Here is a 23,658-nt window from a genome sequence, read left to right as displayed (position 1 = left end):
GGCATGAGACAGAACCTTCCCTTTTCCCCCATGTCTGCTGTGATGCTGCTGTAGGTCTGCTCAGTATCTTGACCTTGGGCTGATCTTGGCTGGAGCACACGTGGCTTTATGCACATATTTATACAACAAAGGGCAGCTGCTCTCTAAGCTCTGGGCACTGTGCCACCCACACCACTCACACTGACTTACCAGGACACAGTGACCTCTTCTGTCCTCTTCTCCCCACCTGCCCAGCCGCTGTGGAGGATCATTCCGCCCAAGCTTTGGTCAGGGGCTGGGTGCTGGGAAGACAGTAGGCTCCCAGGACTTCTGCAGGGCCAGAAGAGGAAAGGAGTGAGCAGGGGTCCAGACATGACCTTGGCTTTCCAGTATCCCTTGTGTGAAGGAAGCTGCTTTGGGGAGGTGTAGCATTCTACGGCTGGCACCTGCAAAGCCAGGACATGGACAGGCATCCCAGGACAGGTCAGGCAGGAGCTGTGCCAGCTCCAGGTCCCACTGGCAGCAGTGATGCCTCCTCCAGTGCACAACGGGTGCAGCACCTGGCAGGATGATGGGACTGTGAAGACCACAAAATACCAGATAACACCACCAGGTGGGCCACCTTATCCTCTCCACCACACCAGTGGCTTCATTTCACTGGAGAAACCAGAGTTTGACTTTTTCTTCCCTTTTTGTATGGTTCCTTTTGCAGTCACTTCTCTCAGATATCTGATTGGCATATATGGTTACTCAGGATTTGCTTTTCCTTGGAAGCTGTACAGGCTAAGAACTGTAAAATGGGGAAGTCTAAGCTTTTTGTTTAATGGGATAGAAGGAGAGACTCCAGGCTCCACCAAATACTCCATCAGTTCTCTAGGAAAGAGAACTGTGATGGCTGGGGTCAGCACACGGGGTGGGGTGTAACATTTGAATATGAGCAAAGCACAGAGGCTTGAGTAGAGAAGGAGGTGCAGGGTGAAAGGTTTGTAAAGGAGACAGAGAGCTGCTCGGGCAGCTGGAGAGACCACTGGCACAATATGCCACTCATGATGGAGAGCAGACGGTGGGAATAAAGGCAGATAAAGCACGAGGGCAGAAAGAGCAGATCAGGAGCTCTGATCTTGGTGCAGACAGTCTTTAGGCAGCAGGGTTTGGGGGGAAGCTAGTCTGACCTGACATACTACCCCAAATCTTAAAATTCCCACCTCCTGGGCTTAGCCACGATCCCTGTCAAAAACCAGGGTGGGATGTGCTGGAGATGGTTCTGGGTATGGGAACAGGAGTGGCTGGGCCAGAGGTGGAACTGCTTGGATGCCAGAGCTGGAAACCTCATTTCTGAGCACATCGTCCTCAAAACAAAATGCAGCATCCCACCCCCCCATTCCCCCCCAGCCTTTCTCCACTCTGCTCCCAGCTGTGAACTGCTTATGTCCAATTTTATGTGCTAAAAATACCTTTCTGGGCAGTCAGCAAATGTGCAACCAAATGGGAGATGTTGGCAGTCTGAGCATGAAGAGTGTTTGGGGTGTATTTAGGGTTGGTGTGGGCTGCAGCACGAGGTCAGGAGGGTTTGGATGGCCTGGGCAGTGGGCTTTTAGATTTCCAGAGGGATTTTGATCATGGTGGCAGTGCCAGAGCAGAGTCTTGCCTAGCTTGAATGTGTGCTTCTGTGGAGAAGGCATGTACAAGTGGACTCAGAAAGGTGGGGAGATGATCCCTGTGGAAAGAACTCAGCAGGTCCTGCTCCCTCCCCTGGGAAGAGATGATGTAGCAGTCATAGCAAAGGGATTATCCAACCCTCAGGGCCTATCCCTGCTCTGCCCAGCACCCAGGAATGCCCTCCTGGGAACCCTGCAGCATGCTGGGCCTGTCACAGCTCTGCTCTCAGCACACCTAAATTGGATCAGACCTGGCAGCTCCTCAAGTCCCCATGGGAGCAGAGATGGTAGCCTTGTGCTGGCATTTGTAGCCTCAGATGAACAGTTGCACAAGAGGGAATTCCTGCCACTGTCCCCAACAGGGTGACAACAAAGGTGCCCCAGTGCCACCCCTCTCTCAGGCCAACAAAGCTCCCTGCAGACCTCCCACATATTTTCCTGGGTCCAAGGCAAACCATGATAACTGATCATGACCAGGGTGTCACCTGTCAGGACCAGGGCTGATCCCTCTGCACCCCAGCACTGCTGGGGCTCCCCTTACCCTCCTCCTGCCCATAGGTCTGAGGTTCTGCTCCCAGCTCTGTAGATGAGCTGTAGGGGTTTAAATGTCTGTATTCTATCCTCATTTTGGGAAAGGGGCTGGACAGTTCCTAATTTCAGGGTGGCATGGAGCATGGGCCATTGTCTCATTGATGGCACTGCAAGATCCCTGTGAAGGAGGTTTGGGTCTGGTGGGGTTGGGAAAGTGTTGTCTTATATATTACAACAGTTCTATTATCATTGTAGTGCAAGGATTCCATAGCGCCAGAGTTTCATACCTCCTCGATGTCTGTCACAGGCAGCTCCTCTGAGCACTGCCTGTTCTTAGTCCTTGCAGCAGCCATCTGACTTCAGTTGCCACCAGTCCACTCTGTTATACCACTTGTTCTTATTTGCTACAGGTGTTGCCTGTTATCATCCAGCCTGCTCCTAGTCTTCAGTAATTGGTTTCAGCTGCAACTCGTTGGGGGATAAGATTACATTCTACATTACCTTCATTTACCCATACTGTGCCCCTCTACAGGAAAGTTGCTGGAGTGGTGAGGAAGAACCCACAGTGGGGCTCAAGACTGGATTCTGGCTGGATTCTGTAGGCATTTTCCAGTTCTCCCTGCCAGAACATGCTCTAGATTCCAGCAGCACAGGCTGCAGCCCTGACTGAGGCAGACTCTGTGTCCTGGAGAGGGACCAGCACCATGTGGGGACCCAGACCAGGTCACACAGGGTCATGTGCAGGTAAAAGAGCCCTTCCTGGCTTTCCCAGGGATGGATCTGTCTGGGCTACCCTCCTCAGGCCTGAGCCTGACCCAGCAGCTTTGGGTCAGCCTGGCTGTAGCCCACCCCATCACCTGACCATCATCTGACACCACCATCTGTAGGTACAACCCACAGTGGGCTCCCTTGGGACAGGTGTGAGCTCGGGAGGACACTGAGACCCTAACATATTGCTGCTGTTTGTGAGTTGTGACACAGTAATAGACTTTACTATGGGGGAACATGGTGGCTGTGTTAGCAGTGCTTTCCATGAAGCCTGATTCTCAAAAGCCACAGCTACTTCTCCTTTTCTTTGTGATTTTGTGGATGGTTTTGAGCCTCCAATGTTCTTCTCTATCTGAATTAAATCTGATTGTAAATTTCAGGTGATTTGGGTTTTTCTGTCTTCAGACTGAAAGTTTGAGTCTGCTAGTTCTTTGACAACCAAATGGGCCTTCATGAAACAGCCCATCAATCACATTTGCAATGATATTGAATTCAATGCATATGGCTGAGTGTGCTAGCTATCAAAATTTCTTCAGCATTTTTCTAATGGATGCTATACACGAAGAAAAGAACAAATCTCAAAACAATGATAAATTTCTAAGGAGGGACAGGCCAAACACAGATTTCCAGGCCTCAGGACAGGGGAAAAGAAATAATCTCATCAGGGGTATTAGGAAGTCTGTTGTACCACTTGTGAATTGTTGAAGCTTGGTTGTTTAATTCCATTGGTTTTGCTTCTTTCACATACCAAAGAGAGTCAGTGAGAGTGTTGGTGTCTAACTCTGGGATTTTATCAGGACAAGACCCAGTGAGTGCTGGCTGTGGCCATTCTCCTGCACAGGAACAAGAAAAACCTGGTTCCCAAAGGACAGGGATCTACCAAGGAAACAAGAAGGATGTAACTCAGTTCTGCTGAAAGCTTTCTGGAAGACTTCACCTATTAACCTCACAACAGTGGCATGTGACACAGCTGGATTTGATGCAATGACGTTCCCAAATGGACCTTAGGAGACATCTAGTTTACAGAAAGCCCTCAGTGTTGCTGGATTACTGGGATATTACAGAGAGATGTACCAAGCATTGTCCTGAGGATGGTGGCTCCTGGGAAAGGATCTGCCAGGGAACTCAGGCCAATGACTTCCAGCTGAGTGGTGAAAAACACCCTGGGTGAGAGCACCCATTCCTGGAACACTGAGGGTTGCACTGTAGGGCAATTGTGCTTGTCTATCTAGGAAAACACACACACAGAGACTCTGTAAAGCACAGAGTTGAAAAAGGAATGGCCCAGGAGAGCTGCAACAGCACAGGGAGTCAGGACTCATGGAAGTTTGAAGTTGTGCAAGAGTTTGTGAGCTGAAAAGGGGCTCAGAGGAGAGCTTGGTGGTGACATCTGCAGGAACAGGAGACTTGGGGGAGTGTGAGTGTGCCCCAAATGAAGAGCACCTAGGGAATTCTTTCCCATAGCCAAAGACCCTACCTGACCTCAACCATAACAGGAACAAGACACCTCCATGCATGTCCAAGGAGACCCTTTTATCCCCACATTGTCCCCGCTGTCCTTGTCGAGTGCTTCCCATCCTAAAAGGCACTGACAAAGAGTAGCTCAGAGCAGGAAAGGTTTAGAGAAGAAAGGAAAAGAGAACACTTCCAGGTTCAGGAGCTTGTCTGATCTGGAAACTCTACTGATGGCATTCAACAGCAAGAATGTTGCAGCTGGGTCAGTTCAAGGTAATAGGAAGAGAGATTTTTGGAATTATTTAAAAGATAGGTAGATATGGTATTTAGGAACATGTTTTAGTGGTGGCTTATTGTGCTGGCTTAGTGGTTAGACTTGATCATCATGGAAGTGTTTTCTAACATAAATCATTCCAGGATTTGAAAGAGAAAGTGATGATGTGGCCTAGGGTGGCATTGGGCACATGAATCAGGGGTGTGTTCCTCAACATCCTCCACTGGATCTGGAAGGAGAGAGGAGAGAGACAGACCTGAGAAGGTTTTGGAGGTGCTTGTTTTGGAGCAGGGCTATGGAAGCCTGAGGTAGCCAGGAGAGAGGCTGGACTAAGACACCTGGGAGCCTGTACCCACTGTCTGTGGGAGGATGTGTGAGACTCAACACTGAGGCTGGTGGGACGCTCTCCTTCCAAAGAGGAAGCCTCTTGCACCACACGCGATTCCCCTGTGGGGCTGTCTCACTTCTGTGTGAGCGCCCCTCCTGCGCGGGGCTGTGCAGACACCTTTCCTGAGTGACCCTCGCCGAGTCCTGCCCGGGCACCTCATGCCAGCATGGCCCTGCCACAGCTGGCCCTGACATTCTTCCTGGCCCTTGCTCCTCTGCTGCTGGCACGGGGACAGACGCAGCGTGGCCCTGTGACTCCGTGGGTACATCAGGAAGCAGGTAAGAGCGGATTGTGCCTCTCTCTTAGAGAAATGGCTTTGCTGCTCCTCCACCTGTGTATTTGCTACACGGCCTTACCCTGCTCAGCCCATAGCTGAGGCTGTGGAAGGGCTGAAGGTGGTGTCTGCATATGCCTGAGACACTCAGGCATCTCTCATGTTGTGGGGGGACAAAGCTCTATTTGGGATGGAGGGCAGCAAGCCTGGGTGTGCTGGGAATTGTCGTGAGTGTGGGACTTGCAGTGTCCCTCTAGGAAGTGCATAGTGTTGCTGGGAGCAGGAGGTGGCTGGGTCTTGTTATGGCAGACAGATGAACCCAGAGCAGTCAGAGCAGTGATGGCCTTTCTGGGCAGCTCAAGCAGCACCCCTGTCACAGGTGATGATGGTGTTCATCAAAGGTGTGACCTGTGAGCTCTGTTAGCTGGGATGCCTGCTCTCTCCCATAGTCCCTGGGATGCAGGGAGCTGTAGTTTGATGGGATTGTTCATATCAAGAGGCTTGTTATGCTCTTTCTACATGCCAGCAGGGTTAGGGGCAGTTCCTGGATCTCTGCTAGATTCTTCCTACAAATGTGGGCTTTCCAAAGAATGTGGGCTTTCCTGTGGTGATTATATGCTGTGCCCTGGGCTTGCTGGTACCTGTTGAGGTCCCCATGGGGCACAGCATGGCTGGGGGACCTGAGCTGTGAGTATTCTCTCTGTAGGGAAATGGGAGCAGAAGTGGCTAGCCAAATCATGAGATGGGTTGTGAGTCATGCTGCCTATCACTGGTGGCTCAAGGGATGCTGCCCTTCCAGCAGTGGGCAGCTCTCAGCTTTCCAGGGCAGGATGGAACCTCTTCTCTCCTACTCTGTACTCATGTCTGGGACTGACCCAAAAGGATCCTGGATGTCACCCTTGGGCAGGGTCTGTGTCACTTCAGGGTGTTTAATGGCAGGAGGGGGGAAGGTGTGTGAGGGGGATGCCTGATGAGGCTGGAACCAAGTCAAGCGTTTCATGTCTGTCAGGTAGTTTTCTGTCTGTGAGGTGTGTGCTCTGAGGGAGAGACACTGTCGAGAGGGAAGAAGTTTCCTGTATGCACTATGTGGTCTAAAGGGCTGAGGCTGGTGACCACTGTCCTTTGGGGTGGAGACCTGGGAAGAGGGTTGCCATGATGGCGTGGAAACCCGCTGCCAGAAAAGGGAAGTGGTGAGTGCTGGTGGGAAGTGGGCAGCTGTAGCTGAAGAGAGGTGTTTATCCTTCTTGAGGGAAGGCCAGCTCCATGCCCACTGCCTCCTCATGGACTTGTTTTGCACGGGGTGAGCAAGTCTGGGCAACATGTCTGCCAGGGGAGGACAAGGCAGACTCATTTTGGGTGAAGTGCAGAGGCTAGGCTGAGCTCCTTGAGCATGGTGTGAGATTTGAGGTCACTGGTGTGAACTTCAGTGGTCTGAGGGGCAGACTCTAGTTGAAAGCTTCTTTCTGCACTTTCACCCAGTGCAGAAAAAGCTGATTAGCACACAGAGTCAAGGGATTTGATTTATTTACAGTTCTGCACAGAAAAGATTTGCTAGGTGGCAAATCTTTGTGCTAGGTGGCAAATCCACACAGCCAGCACACCAAGGCAGAAAAAAGCAGGTATACTGACAGAGACACAATCTTACTGAAGTCACTGCTTGCCTGCGTTACTATGACTCATCCTTTCCCCTCTTCACTGTAAAAGCACAGCGTTCCAAGAAATCATGGTACATGCTAGGAGAGTGGTGGTCTTTTTGAGAGAAGGAGGCAAACGAACTGAGAACGTGGGATTTTTACTACAATTAAGAGCAAGGATTCATCACTAGGGTGATGAATAATGTAACAAAACTCGTCAAAACGGGGTGTTTTCTAGCTCATGGGTAAACATCCTGGATGAGAAGGGTGTTATTTTTTTGTTTTTGCTCTTTCAAGGACTTAGACGATTCATTTTCTGCCTGCCTCATTCCTGTACTTACTGCTCCCACTGCAGAATTGCTTGGTTCTTTATCTTGTTATCTGCAAACTTTACTCCTGTTACTCACCATTGCTACTGGCAGTCACTTCCTGGGACCAAGCTGGGGAGTCTGGAATAGCAGCAGAGACTCCCTGGGCCTGGTGCACTCCCACAGCCCCTGGATTTGTGGGAGAGAGCAGCATCCCCCAGCGCTGCTGGACCCCTCTAGCTGGGGTGTCTCCTCAGCAGCAGGTGGGCAGGATAACCCTGTGGATAACCCTCCTGCACTGTCCTGAGGGTGTGGGGAGGGATAAAGCACCTGGGGGATGGGGCTCATCCTGGGAGGTGCCATCTCTGCCACCTCTCTGAAGAGAGAGGGATTGGCACCCCTCCGGGTGGAACTCCCTCATCCTCATGGATGCTGCTGGAGCCCAGTGACCCTCAGGCTCTGCCTCCTGGCCTTTCCACACAGGAAAATGTAAAATTCCCTCCGACTGGGATCCCAAACTGCGGTTTACTCCATGGAGGAGAGACTATGCCTTGTACGAAGTGGTGCAGGTCAGCTGTGTTGGGAGGTTTGCACCATCTGTCCCACTGATTCAGTGCATTTCCAGAGAGGCCCAGATCCAGTGGAATGAGACTCCCACCTGCAATGGTAAGCACAGCCCTGCACCACCCTGACCCAGGGCCCTGAGCTGGTGGCAGACCCTCTGTGACCTGGTGGTGCAGATGACAGTGCAGGAATGGCAGACCTGGATACCTTTGGCTTTCCCCATGTGCTGGCACTGACAAGGCTCTTCTTGCCTCAGCACCTTGCTGTAGGCACCTGCTGGGCTCTGTGCTCCTGGGGAGAGGAATCCTTCCCAGCCAGCATCTCCTCAGCATGAAGTAGGAATAGCTGCAGGGGTTCTGCTTTTCCCCTGGAAAGCTTCTCTAGGGTTTGGGTTGTCTCTGGTGTGGGAGGCTGCGCATGAGGGAGACAAGAAGATGCAGGCTCAAATACCCCATGGAGGGTCCAGAATCCAAGGGAGGCTTGTGAGTCCTGGGGATGGGGTGATGAGGAGCCCTGTGTGCTTGGAGAGTGCCTGGGCACATGACACTTGTATGTGTTGGGGTGAACAGTCAGTCATTTAGAGACCGGTCCCAAGCCTCCTCTCATAACCTCTCAAAAGTACTCCTCACCCAATTTTACCTGTCTCATAACCTCCCAAACATACTCCTCACCCAGTTTTACCTCTGACAGAAACATGCCAAAGGCCTGCTTGGTGGGACCCCAGACTCCAGCTGGCACCAGCCCGTGACAGTTACACAGAGAATGAAGAAGTGACTCTGAGCTGCAACAATGGTTTCCAGCCGTCCTTCACCCATGTCAAATGTGCGAGCGGGGTTCAGACATTGAATTATTCTGCATCTCCAAAGGAAGACGTGTGGCTGGGGAGAAACAGAAGTGGTGTGTGGATTCAAGTTCAGGGGAATATAGTGTGCATTGGTAAGCAGGGTGTCAGGAAGTGCTTCCTACCAAACTCTTGGTCAATTTCTGCCCCGTTCATCCATTTCTGAGCTTCCATCATCACTGGGGCCAGGCTGATGCCATGTCGGGGCCACTTGGATCTCAGGCATTGAATACCTGAGACTATTCCCCTACTGAATTTTGGTACATCCTTGTCCACCACCTGCCTGGACAGGCCCAGGCCCAGCTGACACACACCCACAGGGAAAGCCCCATCCCAACTAGCCTTGCCAAGGTGTCCCATCATAGCAGATGGATGTGTCACCTTCCCTCTCCTTTCGCTGGCTAGGGGGACTGCTGGGGATTGCTGAGGCCCCACCACATACCCTGCTCCTCCTTGAAACCTCCCAGCCCAACTAACATGCACTTTCACCTCTGCCAGAAACATGCCAAAAACCCCACTGGGACATCAGACTGGCACCAGACTAGGAGAGTTACAGAAGAATGAAGAAGTGATTCTAAGCTGTCCCAAGGGTTTCCAGCCACCCTTCACCCATGCCAAATGTACAGGAAAAGTTCTGTCTGTTATCAATGGAAAACCTATACACAGAGAAGCTTGGACTCGAAAGGACAGCAGAGGCAATGTGATCAATATTCAGCCCAGGTTCAGGGTACAGTGCCTGGCTAAGGAGGCATCAGGAGCATTCCTGACAGCCCTGCTCTGCCCTACCTGAGCAGGGAAGGCAGCCTGTGGGGGCACAAGAAGCTTCTGGCTCTGTGCTGCCTGGGCAAATGGCAGGTGCTGCTGAAGACAGTGTCGAGGCAGCTCCTGAGTCTGCTCTGTGCCTGCCCTGGGGTTGCAGGGGTGCCCTGGTGGGGAGATGGCTGATGCCAGCTTTAGTCCCCAAGGGTCCTGTCAGGAGGGAGTTTTGGTACGGAGGTCTCTACCTTGATACCAAAGCAGCCATTTTGGCAGTAAGCAGCACTGCCCAAGGCACAGGAGGTCAGGGACCATGCAGGGCTTCAGGCTGTGCTCACAGGGGGCTGGGTGGTATGTGGGAGACACAGGTCTCCCTAAGGGCTTCTGGCAAGAACATGTGCTGGAAAGTCAGGGCAACAGTGCTGTAGGTCTGACAGGTGTTTGTGGCACAGGGGACAAGGGTAAAGGCATTTCCCCCTCCCTGTCCCTACTGCATGCAGTCACTGCAGAGCCAGCTTTGGGGCTCAGACTTTATGTCTTCTCAGGAGGAATCAAGGTGTTGATATCCTGCCTGAGGGACAAACAGGGCACCAGAGTCTCTGGGTAGGCTTTGTGCACAGTACAGACCCCTCATGGTTTCCCCTCAGTCCCTGACTCCAGCTCCTCCTAGCCCTTCCCAGGAGACCTGGGGGGAAAAGTTTGGAGTCCTTCTTGTCCTTATTCTCTTGCCAAGAATTGATGTGGAAGGGGGCTGCTCTGTGCAGTGTCCTGGAGCTCACCTCTAGCTCTGATGAGCCAGGGAAGGGAATGCTCTACTCATGCCCTGCAGAGCAACACTGCCCAGCTAACACCTTCCCATCTTGTTGGTGCAGAGAAATGCCAGAAGCCCCAGTGGGACTCCAGGTTTATCTTTGACAAAGAACAGGAGATCTTCAACCCAAATGAAGTGGTGAAGATACGGTGTCCTGAGGGGTACTCGTCTCCACCCATGGAGATCAAATGTGTGACATTGAAGCCAAGGGAAGGTTCCATGATTCCTCGTAGTGGCTGGAGCATGAGGAGTGGCACAGATGCCTGGCACCCTGTGGAAGGGAAATTGACCTGTGTGGGTAAGTGAACAAGCCAGACACTCTCCCAGTGCTTTCAGTCTGTGCTCCCCAGGCATGGAGAGCAATTTTGCACGTGTGGCACAGCATCAGTGCCCTGTACCAGGGCATGGCAGTGCCCAGGGCATGGCACAGAAATCCAGAGAAAATTCTGGATGCATCCCAGGTTTATGTCTGTGCTGTTGGTAACTCTGGCTTGTGTAGTCTGGGAGAAGGCAGAATGCCCTTGCCTACTCTGTACTGGGGACAGGCTAGTGAGGGAATGGTGGGGTTGGGGGAGTTTGATGTCAAGGCTTGGAGGGGGAGGGACAGAGTGATCCTCTCGGAATGTTCCCTTCACAGATGTCCCCCTGGTTGTCCCTAAGATCCCGGAGATTTCCAGCACCAGCATCAAACTGAACTGGACCTGCAGGTTCCCTCATATGTGCCAGAATATTCGGGCCAGGTGCCAGATGGAGTGGCATTCCTCCTCAGACTGTGAGACTGAGGAGGTGAAGGTAGAGGAGATGCTGCAAGGCCAGGAGGGAACTTTCATCTGCGCCCCTCTGCAGCCCTTCACTGTCTACAGTGTCACCATCTCCCGTCTGCCTAGCACAATCCTGTATGCAGACCTCTACACAACAAAGGAAATGGGTATGTTTACATGAAATGTCAGGATGCCCTTCACCTTGAAGCTCAGCCAGAGCATCTGCTCCCTGCTGTGATGGTCTTGGGATCAGAGCTGCTTGCAGCCTGTGGGGATCTGGGGAAAGAGCTGTGCAGGGCCCTACAGCAGGGCCTTCCCCCTCCTCACCACACCATTTCGGCTGCACGGGCACAAGCAGCCTTTGTGAGGGACAAGTAATTGCCATCCAGGCATGATTCTCTTCTCCTGTGCTTCCAGTGCCAGACAAGCCAGAGAAGCTGTGGGTGGATACCAGCACAGGGTCCCTCAGGTGGAAGGAGCTGCCCTCCTGCAAAGGGGAGATCATTGGATACCAGGTACCAGGAGTCCATGAAGTGCCCCTGGTCCCCCTCACCGTGCCTGGAGCTCTGTGCAGGCAGCCTCAGGAGAGCTGGGAACCCTCCTTGGCCAGGGCCCACAGGCTGTACCCTGCTGGTGTTCCTGATAGGGCCAGCTCCCCTCTTGTGCCCAGACAGTGGTAGCAGCCCCTCTCCACAGAGCTGCCCAGTACAGAAGCAGGATGCGTGTGCTACTGTCTAGAAGCTCCCTGTTTTTCCTCCAGCTGAACATCACCACCATGAGAGCAGAGGACGGCAGCATCATTGACGTCTGCCCGGTGTTGGTGAACCAGTCTGAGTATGTGCCACCTCATCAGACAGCTGGCAACAAATACCTGGTGACAGTGCAGGGCCTGACAGCTGCTGGAGCTGGGCCTGCATCACAACTGGAATTCCAAACCTACGTCCTGGGTAATGGTTCCTCTGCCCTGTGTCTGGTTGGGGTGGCCTCTCAGGGGGTGAGTGCTGAGTCCACAGCTGTGTGTGCACCCACCCTTCCCAGCTCAGACAGACGCAGGGAGTGTGGGCACCTGACTCAGCAGTGGGCATGAAGTTGGGGGAGCCCTTCCTTGAGGGCCTTCACTGGCAGGTCTGCAGAGGGGCTGCACCCCTTCAGCCACTCTTTGTGCCTTTGATACCAGACCTGCCCCCTCTACTCTTCCACTGAAGAAGGTGACACCCATCCCTGCATTTGGGTGCACAGGTGGGCTCAAGGTCAGAGAGCACTAGGGCTGTTGAGCCTGGGTCTGTGTCCTCCTGCTGAGTGCAGGATGGCAGAGCAGGCTGCCAGGCCCTCCAGCTGGGCCCACGGGACAAGGCTCGGTGCTCCAGAGCCTCCCTCTGCCCTGCCCAAGCAGATGTGCAGGCAGGGGAAGGCTTGCTGCTCGTCCCTGCAGCACCCAGGGCAGCAGGGTCTGTTCTACATGTGCAGACACCCAGCAGCAAGGCTGGGGCCACTGCTGGGGCACGGCCCTGGCTGTGGCACCCACTGCTCTCTGTGTGTCAGTTTCAGGGCAACCTATGGGCTCTTGGCCTGGGTCAGCAGTGACTGTAGTCGTGGTGGTGGGGCTGTTGATCCCCTTGTCTGCTGGGATCATCTGGTTCGTGCTGTGCAGGTGAGTTGCAGGAGATTTGGAGTCTCGGTTCTGTCTCAGGCCATGCTGTGCTGTGGGGTGGGTGGGGATAGAGAGGTTCCCCAGCTGTTCCCACCCTTCTCTGGGTGCAGAAGGTGCAGCTGGCTGGTCCTAACACAGATTTGCTCTAGGGCTCCTAAGAGGGGCTCTAAGTGTCTTCTTCAGGGCTGGGATGGGGCTGTGTGTGCTGAGAGACCCTGTTCCCTTGTTGCTGGTGCAGCCACCACTGCTGTCCCCTGGGGTGTGGGTGGCAATGCCTGCCAGGGCAGGGGGAGGGCGTGCAAAACCCTCTGTGCCACTGCTGCTGGGTTCAGCAGGGTCTGGCCCAGGTCAGTCTCTCCCTGACTCAGGACTGCCCTTTTCTTTCCCAGAAAAAAGAAGGCCTTGCCCAGCAAAGTCGAGGAGGATCAGTACACAGGTAGGATCCCCAGCACAGAGGGGACTGTAGGGCTGGAGCTGCAAGGGGAGCAGGTGTATTTCAGGAAGGCCCAGAGGCATTCTGAGGTAGCTCCAGGCAGCCCAGCTGGCTTTGGCTGACCTGTCAGACCAATGCATCCCACATCTATTCCCAGCTGAGACCCTGTTCAGTAGCCTCTTCCAGCAGCTCCTGGCTGGGGTGTCCCTGAAGTGCCAGAGAGGGTTGGGAACTGCTCCTCCTTCTCACTCTCTCTGGGGTAGGCAGCAACTCTTCCCAGCCCTGGTGTCCTGATGGTGTGCATCCCAGGATGATCTGCTGCCCTCGGTGATGCTGCCTGCCTGAGGCTGCCCTGCTCCTTCTCTCACAGCCCCCAGGTCCCTCAGGCTGTTTCTGTCCTCTTGTCCCCCCACAGAGCTCCAGCCCTATGAGAATGTACAGGGGGATAATTACTCCGTGATCGAAACTTTTCCTGAGAAAGATGCAGGTAGGAAATGGGTTGTCCTGCCTGTGACCCCACATGGCCCAGAGAGAGTGGGGACTGCCAGCTCTGATGGAGTTTGAGCTCCTCAGGTTGCCGAGGGCATGCAGCAGCCCTGGGTCCTCTTGTTCTCCTCAGGTAAGTGTGACCAGGCTGGAGAGCCATTTCCCCCACCCCTGCCTGTTCGCGAGAGTCAGCAGTGAGGAAGAAGAGCAGCTGGAGTGGACATCTGAGGCACTTCCCTTCTCAAGGCTTGGTCCTCCACCACTGGAAGCATGACAATGAATTATCTCATGAGTTATTGCTTCCCCCCAAAATTTTCTTCTTCATCAAGCTCCAGAATCCTCTGCCACACCACAGGAGCAGCTTAAGGCATGGGTTGACCTCCTCATGACAGCAAGGATGTGTCCCGGTAGTTCTACAGCGCTCTGGCATAGCCATCTCACCAGCGTCTTGGTGCCTGCAAATGTTCCCTGAGAATGGAGGAGCTCACAATTCCTCTTTCCAACCTGTATCCTTGTATCCATCTAGACCCTGTCCTCTGCTTGAGTTTGGCCTAGCTGTGCTGCCCTGGCCACTGTACTCCTGTGTCTGAAAAAACCAATAAATTGTTCTGGTTTGCAGGGGCTGCCTGGCCCACAAAATCTTCCGCCTTGTCATGGGTCCTCCTTGTTTGGTATGTGAAAGCCTTGACCCCATGAATCTTCATGGAGGAGCTTGGAGTGCTTTACCAGCCCCTGGCAGCACCAAGGAATCACACCTGAGGTGCTGCATGTTCCCACTGCAATGCTTTGGGTGACTGCTTTCCCTCCTCCCCATCCTATAGGTAACATCATCTCCACTTTCATAGCTGGACCTCTGTGTAGGTCTGTGTTCTCCTCTGTGGGTGCTGGTGCTCATCTCCCATTTTGTGAGGTGCAGCTGGCTCTGACCCTCTTGGGACATCTGTGTCTTGCAGCCTTTGGGATCTGCTGCTGCTGTCCCATCCCCTCCAACAGGCACTTTCTGTGGGGTGCCAGTGCCCAGTGCAGCCTGGGTGCTGAGTCCAAAGGCTCTCCTTGGTGAGGGCTGCACTGCTGGCAAACAGGGCAATCAACCTCTCTTTTCTCCAGCTCTGAGTGTTGCCTGAGATGATTCCATCTCCTTCTCCTGCCCTTGGGCACAGAGGCTCTCCTGAGCTCCCTGGACTTGGGTGTGACAAGCTGGTTCTGGCTGTGCTTTTTACAGTCCTGATGACAGAGCTGTCATGGTCTTTTGCTTCAGTGTTATCTCTCTCCCCTGTCAAACCTGCCAATACCCAGTGCAGCCTGGAGGCTGAGGGGCAGACTGAAGGCTCTCCTTGTGGAGGAGTACACTGTCAAAACATAGAGCAACTGACCTCTCTCTTCTCCAGATTCTTTTCAGCCTGGCATGACTTGCATGTTCTGGTAAAGGCATGTTTTGATAGTTCTTCATATGAGTTGTCTGCCCATCAGCTCAGTACCTGCAGCTGGCCCCTAGGACCAAAATATCTCCTTCCTGTGAACTGTTGCTGGTGTGACATGTGGGCCTCATGGAGCAACTCTTTGTGGGTATTGGGCAGAGAGGAGAAGAGAAATTCAATGCTGTGTGGGTGCTGCTGGTTGACAAAGGGGAATGAGCAAGCTCGGGATGGGGGAGAACAGTTGCAACCTCCTTGGCTACCCTGCTTCCCACTCCAGCGCCCCATCCATAGTCACACCCTGGGCTGTCAGCCTTGTGACTCCACCGGCTCTGTCCAGACAATCAGTAAAGGGTTATGGTTTGGACAGGGCTACCTGCTGTCCCCAGGGACTACCTGCTGCCCCCAGCTCCTGCCTAGTCCCTCATTGCCCTTGTGAGGTGCTGTCCCCTGAGCTAACTGCACCTGGTTGAGGGGAGCCATGAGCAGGACAGGAGTGTGTCCTGTGCATGTGCCACAGGAAAACGGAGGGATAAGTATGGTCTCTGTGCCTCTGCAGCCCCTCATGTCTGATCACCCAGGCTTCTAAAATCCGAGACACCCAAAGTGGATGGGAGGTTCTGGGGGAAGAAAAAAGCGATGGCTGTTGATGATCAAGAGGCATGGTTTAGTACTGTGAGTGTTTACTCAAGCACACAGCTGGCACTGTAGGGCAGGGTGCCCTGCACACTTGGGGACAGAGGAGAGTGCTGCCAGGCTGAGAGGGAGCAGGAGGAGGAGGCAGCTGAGGATAGAGAAGCGGGGAAGGATGAGAGAGGGTGTGGGTTGAGTGTTTCTTTCAGAAGAGCCACAGACTCTTTCAGGCATTGAAGTACTCCTTGCAGTTCGTGTCCTCATTCCTATATGTACTTCTGACCAGGTCTTTATGTAGTTTCTCAAAGGTCCTCCATCTCCTGTGATCATTGAGGGGAAGTGACTCATCACCACTCTAACACCCACGCAGTGTCAGGAAGCACTTGGATATTACCTCAGTAACAGGAGTAACACTTCTTGAATGCCCTGGTAACCAGGAGGGTTTTGGGAGGAAACTCTGGGATCTTGTGACAAAGTTCCTTCTGCTGAGTCCCAGAGCCTTGATGCTCCTGGGGCAAAAAGATATCAAAAGGCAGAAGTGCAGACATGGATGGGAGGGTCCCTGCCCAAAGAGGAAGCCTCCTGCATCTCATGAGGAGATGTGTCTGTTTCCTTCCTGTGGTTGCAAGCCCTGCAGTCAGATACGGATGCCTGCGCTCAGAGGCAGTGAGTGGGGCTGAGATTGCAGTCCTGCCTGAGCACTTCATGCTAGGATGGCCCTGCAGTCACTGCCTCTGAGGTTTCTCCTGGCCCTTGCACCTCTACTGTCAGCACATGGCCAGGAAGAATTTTTCAACATCCAGATAGTGCCCCAGGGAACAGGTAAGAAGTGGTTCTTGCTCTTGGAAGCTTCTGCTGCCTTTCCTCCTCTACATTGGATATTCATCTTCACTGCCTGAAGCCCTCGGCTGTGTCAGCTGGGGCAGCCTCTGTCTGCCCCAGGGACAGGAGCTACAATGCAGTAAACACTGGCGTTCTGTGGGACAGACAGGACTGGGCTGGATGTGCAGTGAGGGGTCATGCCCTCCAGAAAAGCAGTTTGCCAATCATTCCCTGGAGAGAGTGGGCATGAATTGGTCATCAATTCACGCACTGTGAATCAGGGGAAGGGTCTTCAGGGAGCTGTCACTTTCTGTACTATCCTATCCCCAGATGTGCCTGAGGGACACTGCACCTGCTGAGGGCAGTGCAAGAGGGAGCTTGCTGCTGCTTTGCCACACAGATGGATCAGGGCAGGATCAGTGGCTGGGTGCCTGAGCATGGAGGGGATTGTGGCCATGTGCCAGGGGACAAAGCTGCTGGTTGTGGTGCTCAGCTGGGCATCTCTGCTCTTCTGCCATCAGCGCTGTTTGTCAGCAAAGCCTCTGCACAAGGGGCTTGGCACAGCATTTCCCTTTGTGCCAAAGTTGGTCTGCACCTTGTGAGATCCCACGTGTGCCCCTTTGGGAGAAGGCAGATTGTATTTTAAACCCCTTCAGGCCTCACAAACCTTCCTGCAGAGGCTTGAAGGGCAAGGGCTCCTTCCAGAAGCCAGCATCCTTCTCTGTAGCAATCATTGCCACAAAGCCTCCCCCTGCAACCCTGGACAAACTGCTGGCACCATCTGCTCAGCTCCTGCCCACTGAGCCTGGGGCATGGTGAATTTGGTGAGGAGGTGATGAGAAGAAGGAAGGGTTGTGTCAGAGAAAGGGGCAGGGGCATTGTTAAAGCAGGGCATGTGAATGCAGAAGGCACTGCTCAGCCCTGTCCCCCTGCCCAGTGGTGTGGGGCAGGAGGAGAGCAGCCAAGGCACCGAGGGAGTGAGAACAGGAGCCCCCGAGGGTAACGGGGGCGTGGCTGATCCCTGTGGCACGGATGAGCCCTGGATGAAGGCCCCTGCATGCCAGCAGCAGCGGTGGTGCCATGGCCCAGCAAGGGCCCCCTGGGCTGGGCCGGGTGACAGCCTGGATGAGAGGCTGGAGGGAGTCCCCTGGTGCAGGGGGGATTGGGCTGGGAATGTCCCTGCTCCAGGCTTTGGAGGAGGGAATATGGTGCCCATGGACACAAGTGGGAATGGGGCAGGTTCATGGATGAGTGATCCTTCACAATTTCCATGCATCAGGAAAGCCCCTTCCCAAAAAGGCTTGCTCTCAGGTGACATCCCAGCAGAGGGATGTGTCACCTTCCCTCTCCCACCACTCACCCCTACCCATCCCATCATCTCCACCCCATCTAACACCCACTTTCACCTCTGACAGGAGGGTGCAAAAGGCCCCAGTGGGACTCCAGACTCCAGCTGGCACCAGACCAGGTGAATTATAAGAAGAATGAAGAAGTGATGCTGAGCTGCCCTGAAGGTTTCCAGCCACCCTTCACCCGTCTCAAATGTTCAAGTGAAGTCCAGTCCTTCTCTGGTGGGAAACCTGTATACAGAGAGCTCTGGACTGGAAGAAACTCCCGAGGTGCCTGGGTCCGCATTCGCTCCAGCGTGGAGTGCAGTGGTAAGGAGGGATCAGGAGCCCTCTTGGCTGCCTTGCTCTGCCCTTCCTGAGCAGGGAAAGCAGGGTGTGGAGCACAGGAAGTTTTGGGCTCCGTGCTGCCCAGGGAAATGGCAGATGTCAAGTCCAGCCTGCAGGTCACCACTGGGGGTGTTGGTAATAAGGGTCTCCCTGAGGGCTTCTGGCAAGAGGATGTGCACAAAGTAAAAAAGCATGGGAGAGGGATTTGTGGTGGAGTTCGTGCCAGAACATGGCACCACTGTTGGAGCAGGATCAGAGAACTTTACTGCCAGTGTGGCTGTGAGTACCACAGCTTGTTCCATGTGGGCTGGGCCCCTCCAGGTTCTGCAGCATGGTGTGTGCAGGCTTAGCACTCTCTTCTCACAGCTTAGGGCATTCATGTTCCCTCCAAGGAAGAACAGAGCTGTTCCTGATGGACTGTAGAGATTATGGGACACACAGAAACCTCAGTTTTGAATGAATGGGGGAAATTGCTTGAGTGGTAGTAGTCCAGTTATTCGCCCACATTTATTCCTGTTCAACTCCTCCTGCTCCCCTTTCAGAGGGCTGCAGTGAACACCTTCAGTCTCACTTTCCCTCCCAACATGCTGGGTGATGAGAAAAGTTGTCTGACTGCAGCATCCTTGCATGGCTGGGCTGGGAAGGGAATAAAGTGACCTTCTGGCAATCTTTCCTTCACAGAAGTGCTCCAGGTTGACCATGAGACCTTTGAGATTTCCAGCACCAGCATCAAACTGAAATGGACCTGCAGGTTCCCTGATGCCTGCCAGGGCATGAGGGCCATGTGCCAGCTGGCAGCGCCTTCCTCCTCTTCCTGTGAGGCTGAGGAGGTGGATGCAGAGCAGATGTTACATGGCCAGGAGGGAACATTCACCTGCTCCCCTTTGCAGCCCTTCACTGAGTACAGTGTCACCATCGACTTGCCTCCCAACACAACCCTGTTCTCATGGTTCTTCACAACACAGGAATCAGGTAAGTGCACAGAAATATCAGAGACAAGGAACAGTCCAGAGCTGTGCCACAGGGAGGACAGATAAGGAACAGTCCAGAGCTGTGTCACAGCGAGGACAGGTGCTCCCCTCACCCCTCAGCTCAGCCTGATCATATTCTCTGTGCAGGGATGTGCCTGGGATCAGAGCTGCTTGGGTCCTGTGCAGAGCCCTCTGGGGAAGGGGCTGGGAGAGCCCTGAGCAGGGCACAGCCCCTTCTCATTGTCCCACTCCGCCTCACACTGTTGTGCTTCCCACTGCTGCAGCACACACAGCCTTTGCAGGGGACAAACCCCTTACAGGGAGTCCCTTTGCAGCCTGTCCCTTGGCCGGGAGCTGCTGCAGCCTCCTGTGGCCTGAGCCCCTGCCCATGGCCCTGTGTGTGACCCCATGGTCTGTGCTTGCAGTGCCGGACAAACCGGAGCAGCTGTGGCTGGATCCCGACAGGGGCTCTCTCAGGTGGAGCGCGCCGCCCTCCTGCAACGGGGAGATCATTGGATACCAGGTACCCAGGGAGCAGGGCAGACCCTCACCTCCCAGCCTAGAGCTCTGTGCAGGCACACTGGCAACTGTGGGAAAGGGATAGCTGGCATGAGCCACTATTCCCAGCCAGTAAATATCTGGCTTTGATGAGCACAAGCATTTTCTGTGTTATTCTCAACATTCTTCATGCTGTGGAGATGCCCAGAGAGGTGTGAGTGCTCCATGTTCTCTGGGCTACTTCCTGGGTCTGCTCTGCTCTGGGTTTTGCAAGCTTTTGGAGGTTGGTGTGCAACACATGGTGACATGTCTTCTGGGGTGGCATCCCAGGGTTTCCTGTTCCTCTTGTGTGCTTGTTACTCGTTCCCACCACAGAAAAACTTGTGGTTTGAGTAATCCTCTGAAAGTCCCTCCTGAAAGCCCCTTCTCCAGAGAGCTGCACCATTGAGTTTTCCTCAATGCATGGCTAGAAGCATCTCCTCTGTCCCTGGATTTGGGACACATTCCACAGCAAAACCCTGCTATCCAGTTGTGTGCCTCTGTGTGTGTGTGTGGTGGTGACATTGTTCTCAGAATGCTCTAGGTCCTCTCTGAGGACAGAGGTCTCCACAGCGTGACAGGGACCTTGCAAGCTTTTTTCTTAGTTCTGTCCTGGAGAAACTGTCAGACAAGCTCTGGAAAACTTGTGAGCCTGTTCAACTGGTTTCCTGCTCCCAGACATCAGTGTTCATGAAAGAATCCTTTTATTCCACTTTCATTTGTCTATACTTTTGCATAACCCAGAATATATTTCTATAAAGACAGCAAATGAGAATGGACAGGGATCTCATGACAAATTCAGATGATGCATGGGCAAATGGGGACCCTGCATCTCTATTACTCATGGAAATTTTAGTCCTTCTCCTTTTCTCTTAGAGAAGGCCTTCAGACTCCAGCTTTACACAACAGAAAAGAGAAGCTCGGATAACTCGGGTGGAGAATATAGCCACAGTGCCTCTTGTGTTGCAATACACCTGGGGTGACCTATCCTTGGGCTCAGTACATATATCTACAGCGTTTCAAAAGAGCAGCCTCCCTCTTCCCTTTTCAGAGGCCCAGCCCTTTGCTCGCAGAGGTTGCTGCTCACACATCCTCAGGGTTGGCTCCAAATTCCTCCTCTCCTCTGTTTTGAGCTCTGCACATGGGGCTGAGCCTCCCACCCGTTCCTCTCCAGAGCCTTGCCCAGGCACAGGGAAGGGCAGGCACAGGGAAGGGCAGGCTGGCAGGGACGTTGCAACTGCGGGCACCTTCCCAGCGGGCAGCCGGGAGCTGCTGCGTCCCAGCTGCGTCTCCTGTCCGCAGCTGAACATCACAGCCAGGAACGCAGGGGACAGCAGCGTGCTGGAGACCGAGCGGCTGCGCCTCGATGGCTCCGTCACCGAGCACCGGCTGCCGGGGCACAGCCCTGGCAGCAGCTACGCCGTGACGCTCCAGGGGCTGACGGCTGCTGGAGCCGGGGCCGCGCTGACGAGGGAGTTTCACAGCAACAGCAGCTCCGGTGAGCTTTGCTGTGGGGCCGGGCCGGGAGCCCGGGCACAGCCCAGCCCTGCTCTCGCCGGCCTGCGCTGCCCGAGGCCGTCGCTGCTGCTGCTCGCCCGGCCCTGCCGACGCTCATTCCCCGCTGTTGCCCTGCAGACACCCCGCACCCCCAGGCCATCAGCTGCCGCGGCGCCCGCGACATCGCCCCCTCGCAAGGCACGGCCGTGCTCCCCCTGAGCCCCATCGCCCCCGGCTCTGAGGCCGCCAGGTGAGCGCAGCCCCGCGGCTCCGCAGCCCCGCCGGGGCTCTCCCCACGCCGGCGCTGGCCTGCAGCCGCCTCCCTTCCCGTGGCCCCCGTGCCCGCTGCCACTGCCTTTGGGCCCGCAGGGAGCACCAGCTGATCGTGGCCGCCACGCACAACGCCTCGCTGATCGAGAGCATCTGCTCGGAGCAGGCACAGCTCTCCAATGCCAGCGCCTACCAGGCCGCTCTGCTCAACCTCAGCGCCGCCACGGACTTCGTGCTGGGCGACGGCAGCCGCGGGCAGGGCATGGACAACGCTGCCCTCAGCCCGGGCCGGGACTACACGGCCCTGCTGCGCCTCGTCCGCCGCGGGCCGCAGGTACCCTCGGGGGGCTCTTGCTCCCTGCGCCTGCTGCCGCCCGGGGCTGGGCCCCTCGCTGCCTCTGGGCTGCCTCTGAGCTCACGCTCCTGTCCCGTGCCCCGGCACCGTGCTGTCCCTGGGCTCCTGGGCCACAGCCACCTCCCTCGGTGGCCCTGCCTGGGGACCTTGGCCTCCAGCTAGGCCAGTGCTGCAGGACTGGCCTGAGCTCTCCCTCCTGTCTCCTCCAACAGGCAGAGAAGTTCACCTGTGTCTGCTACAGCTTCTCTCTTGGTAAGTGTCTCCTTGCTCCTGGAGCCCAAGCCTCCCTCCTGCCTGCTCCCTTTTGCCAGCCTGGCAGCTTCACTGGATGTGAGCTGGGTCAGCACAAGAGCTGTTGGGTCTCACATGGAACAGAGCAAGATCCCCACAGGGTGATCCTCTCTCCCAGAAGAAACCTCAGCCAGGACACAGGCGTACACACTTGCACATACCCTTTGCCATTCTTGGGGCCGTTGCCAGCAGGAGGCCAGGCTGTGGCACTCACCCTTGCCTCTCTGTTTGTTGCAGAGCAGACTGTGGGCCAGTGGCACTGGATTGTGATTGGACTGGTTGTGCTGTTGGCAGTCATCCTTGTGGCTGCAGTTATCTTGTGGCTTGTGCACTCCAGGTGAGTGGGGAGGGGACAGGTTCAGCAGGTACAAAGGCCACAGGGTCAGCAGGTTCATACACAATGCCAGTTTCTTACCCAGCACTCCCCTTTGCCTTTCCAGGAAAAGGAAGTACTTGCCCAACAAAACTAAGGATGATAATTAAAAAGGTATGAAAATGCAATTCTGCAGTCAACCATCGCAGAGGCACTATCAGGCTGTGGGGCAGGTGGGATGAGAGCAGCAATCTCCCAGGAGAACCTGAGTTTCAGCAGCAGCAGCAGTTCATACACTGCACTGATACATCTCCTGATTTGCCTTAGCTGGGGATGATCAGGATGGCTCTGCCCACTGAGCCCCACATGGAGGCAGAGCCTGGTCCCAGGCAATGCTCCCTGCTTGCAGCAGGGACAGGGCGAGCAAAGACAGCATCCCAAAGGCTCAGGGCTTTGAGTGACCCATGTCTGTGCCATCCCTGACGGGGATCTGCAGGGAGGGTCTCAGGAGGGCCAGGCTGAGGGGCTGCTGCTCTCACCTCAGCACTGGCAGCACCTCTGGGGCCCTGTGGTTGGGATGGAAGTGTTGGGCTGTGGCAGGCACTGCCGTGTGCTCCAGCCTGTCTCTGACAGTGGGTGCCCTTTTCTCCACAGGTGAAGGTGGCTAGGCTAGAGATCAGGCACTTCAGCCCCGGACAGCACCATGGAGACATCCAGAGCAGTGCAGAAAATGGGAAGGATAACCCCAGCCCAGTGCTGACGGCTGCCATGTCCCCTGGCTCTCCTGTGACTGTGACCAGCATGGGGCTCCCATGAAATTCATCCACTTCAGCAGGGCAGGAGGAAAACCCAAGGCCCAGGAGAACTGAGCTTTTTCATTCCTCAGCCCCTTCAACTCCCAGGGTTTGCTTACTGCTTTTGCAAGGCCTCTAAATAGGTCTTTCTGTAATCCTTTTATTTAGGCTTTGCTTTCGTTTTTGCATTCCTGGAAGCAGGACTTGTATGCTGGATTTCCCAGTCCCAGACTCACACAGGCTCAGGTTGATGGCATTCTCCTGCTGTCCTCTGGGTTCCCAACCCTTCTGCCCTCTCTGCTGGTATTCAGCCAAACCCAGGGCTTTGCTTGGCCTGGCTGGACTGCTTTGTGACTCAGCCTGTTTTGTCTGGACAAGAAATAAAGGCTTATGGATTGGAGGGGCTGCCTGTCCCACACAGCTTCTGCCTGCTCCCCTCATTGCCCCTGTGGGGTGATATTCCCCTGCAGGGAGCTGACTGTGCCTTGTTGGGGGGAGCCACAAGCAGGGCT

General features: G+C 54.7%; 2 protein-coding genes across 2 annotated transcripts; both read left to right on the top strand.

Moving 5' to 3' along the window:
- Window positions 1-5,194: 5,194 nt before the first annotated feature.
- LOC134432019 (uncharacterized) lies at window positions 5,195-14,216 on the top strand. The gene is made up of 11 exons (XM_063180395.1): window positions 5,195-5,331; window positions 7,753-7,935; window positions 8,524-8,769; window positions 10,303-10,539; window positions 10,879-11,169; window positions 11,420-11,517; window positions 11,763-11,949; window positions 12,545-12,653; window positions 13,043-13,089; window positions 13,502-13,573; window positions 13,706-14,216. Exons 1-11 carry the CDS (start codon window positions 5,220-5,222, stop codon window positions 13,768-13,770), a joined length of 1,647 nt encoding a protein of 548 aa, XP_063036465.1. The 5' UTR covers window positions 5,195-5,219; the 3' UTR covers window positions 13,771-14,216.
- A 2,038-nt stretch (window positions 14,217-16,254) lies between these two features.
- LOC134432227 (neurofascin-like) lies at window positions 16,255-23,566 on the top strand. Its single transcript, XM_063180746.1, has 11 exons — window positions 16,255-16,442; window positions 17,858-18,100; window positions 18,800-19,090; window positions 19,515-19,612; window positions 20,929-21,124; window positions 21,262-21,373; window positions 21,493-21,727; window positions 21,961-22,000; window positions 22,277-22,376; window positions 22,480-22,526; window positions 23,007-23,566. The coding sequence occupies exons 1-10, from the start codon at window positions 16,334-16,336 to the stop codon at window positions 22,520-22,522; spliced, it is 1,467 nt and encodes a 488-aa protein (XP_063036816.1). The 5' UTR covers window positions 16,255-16,333; the 3' UTR covers window positions 22,523-22,526; window positions 23,007-23,566.
- The last annotated feature ends 92 nt before the right edge of the window (window positions 23,567-23,658 follow it).

The sequence above is a fragment of the Melospiza melodia genome, chromosome Z (assembly GCF_035770615.1).
Source record: "Melospiza melodia melodia isolate bMelMel2 chromosome Z, bMelMel2.pri, whole genome shotgun sequence".
NCBI lineage: Eukaryota > Metazoa > Chordata > Aves > Passeriformes > Passerellidae > Melospiza > Melospiza melodia.
This window is presented reverse-complemented; position numbering and strand designations above follow the sequence as displayed.

Bases quoted from the DNA above. Each gene is read 5' to 3' on its own strand.
- LOC134432019 (XM_063180395.1), top strand. From the start codon at position 5,220: ATGGCCCTGCCACAGCTGGCCCTGACATTCTTCCTGGCCCTTGCTCCT. The intron at 8,770-10,302 runs GTAAGCAGGGTG...TTGTTGGTGCAG, and splicing joins GGGGAATATAGTGTGCATTG to AGAAATGCCAGAAGCCCCAG. The intron at 11,518-11,762 runs GTACCAGGAGTC...TTTTTCCTCCAG, and splicing joins GGGAGATCATTGGATACCAG to CTGAACATCACCACCATGAG.
- LOC134432227 (XM_063180746.1), top strand. From the start codon at position 16,334: ATGGCCCTGCAGTCACTGCCTCTGAGGTTTCTCCTGGCCCTTGCACCT. The intron at 21,125-21,261 runs GTGAGCTTTGCT...GTTGCCCTGCAG, and splicing joins TCACAGCAACAGCAGCTCCG to ACACCCCGCACCCCCAGGCC. The intron at 22,377-22,479 runs GTGAGTGGGGAG...TTGCCTTTCCAG, and splicing joins TTGTGGCTTGTGCACTCCAG to GAAAAGGAAGTACTTGCCCA.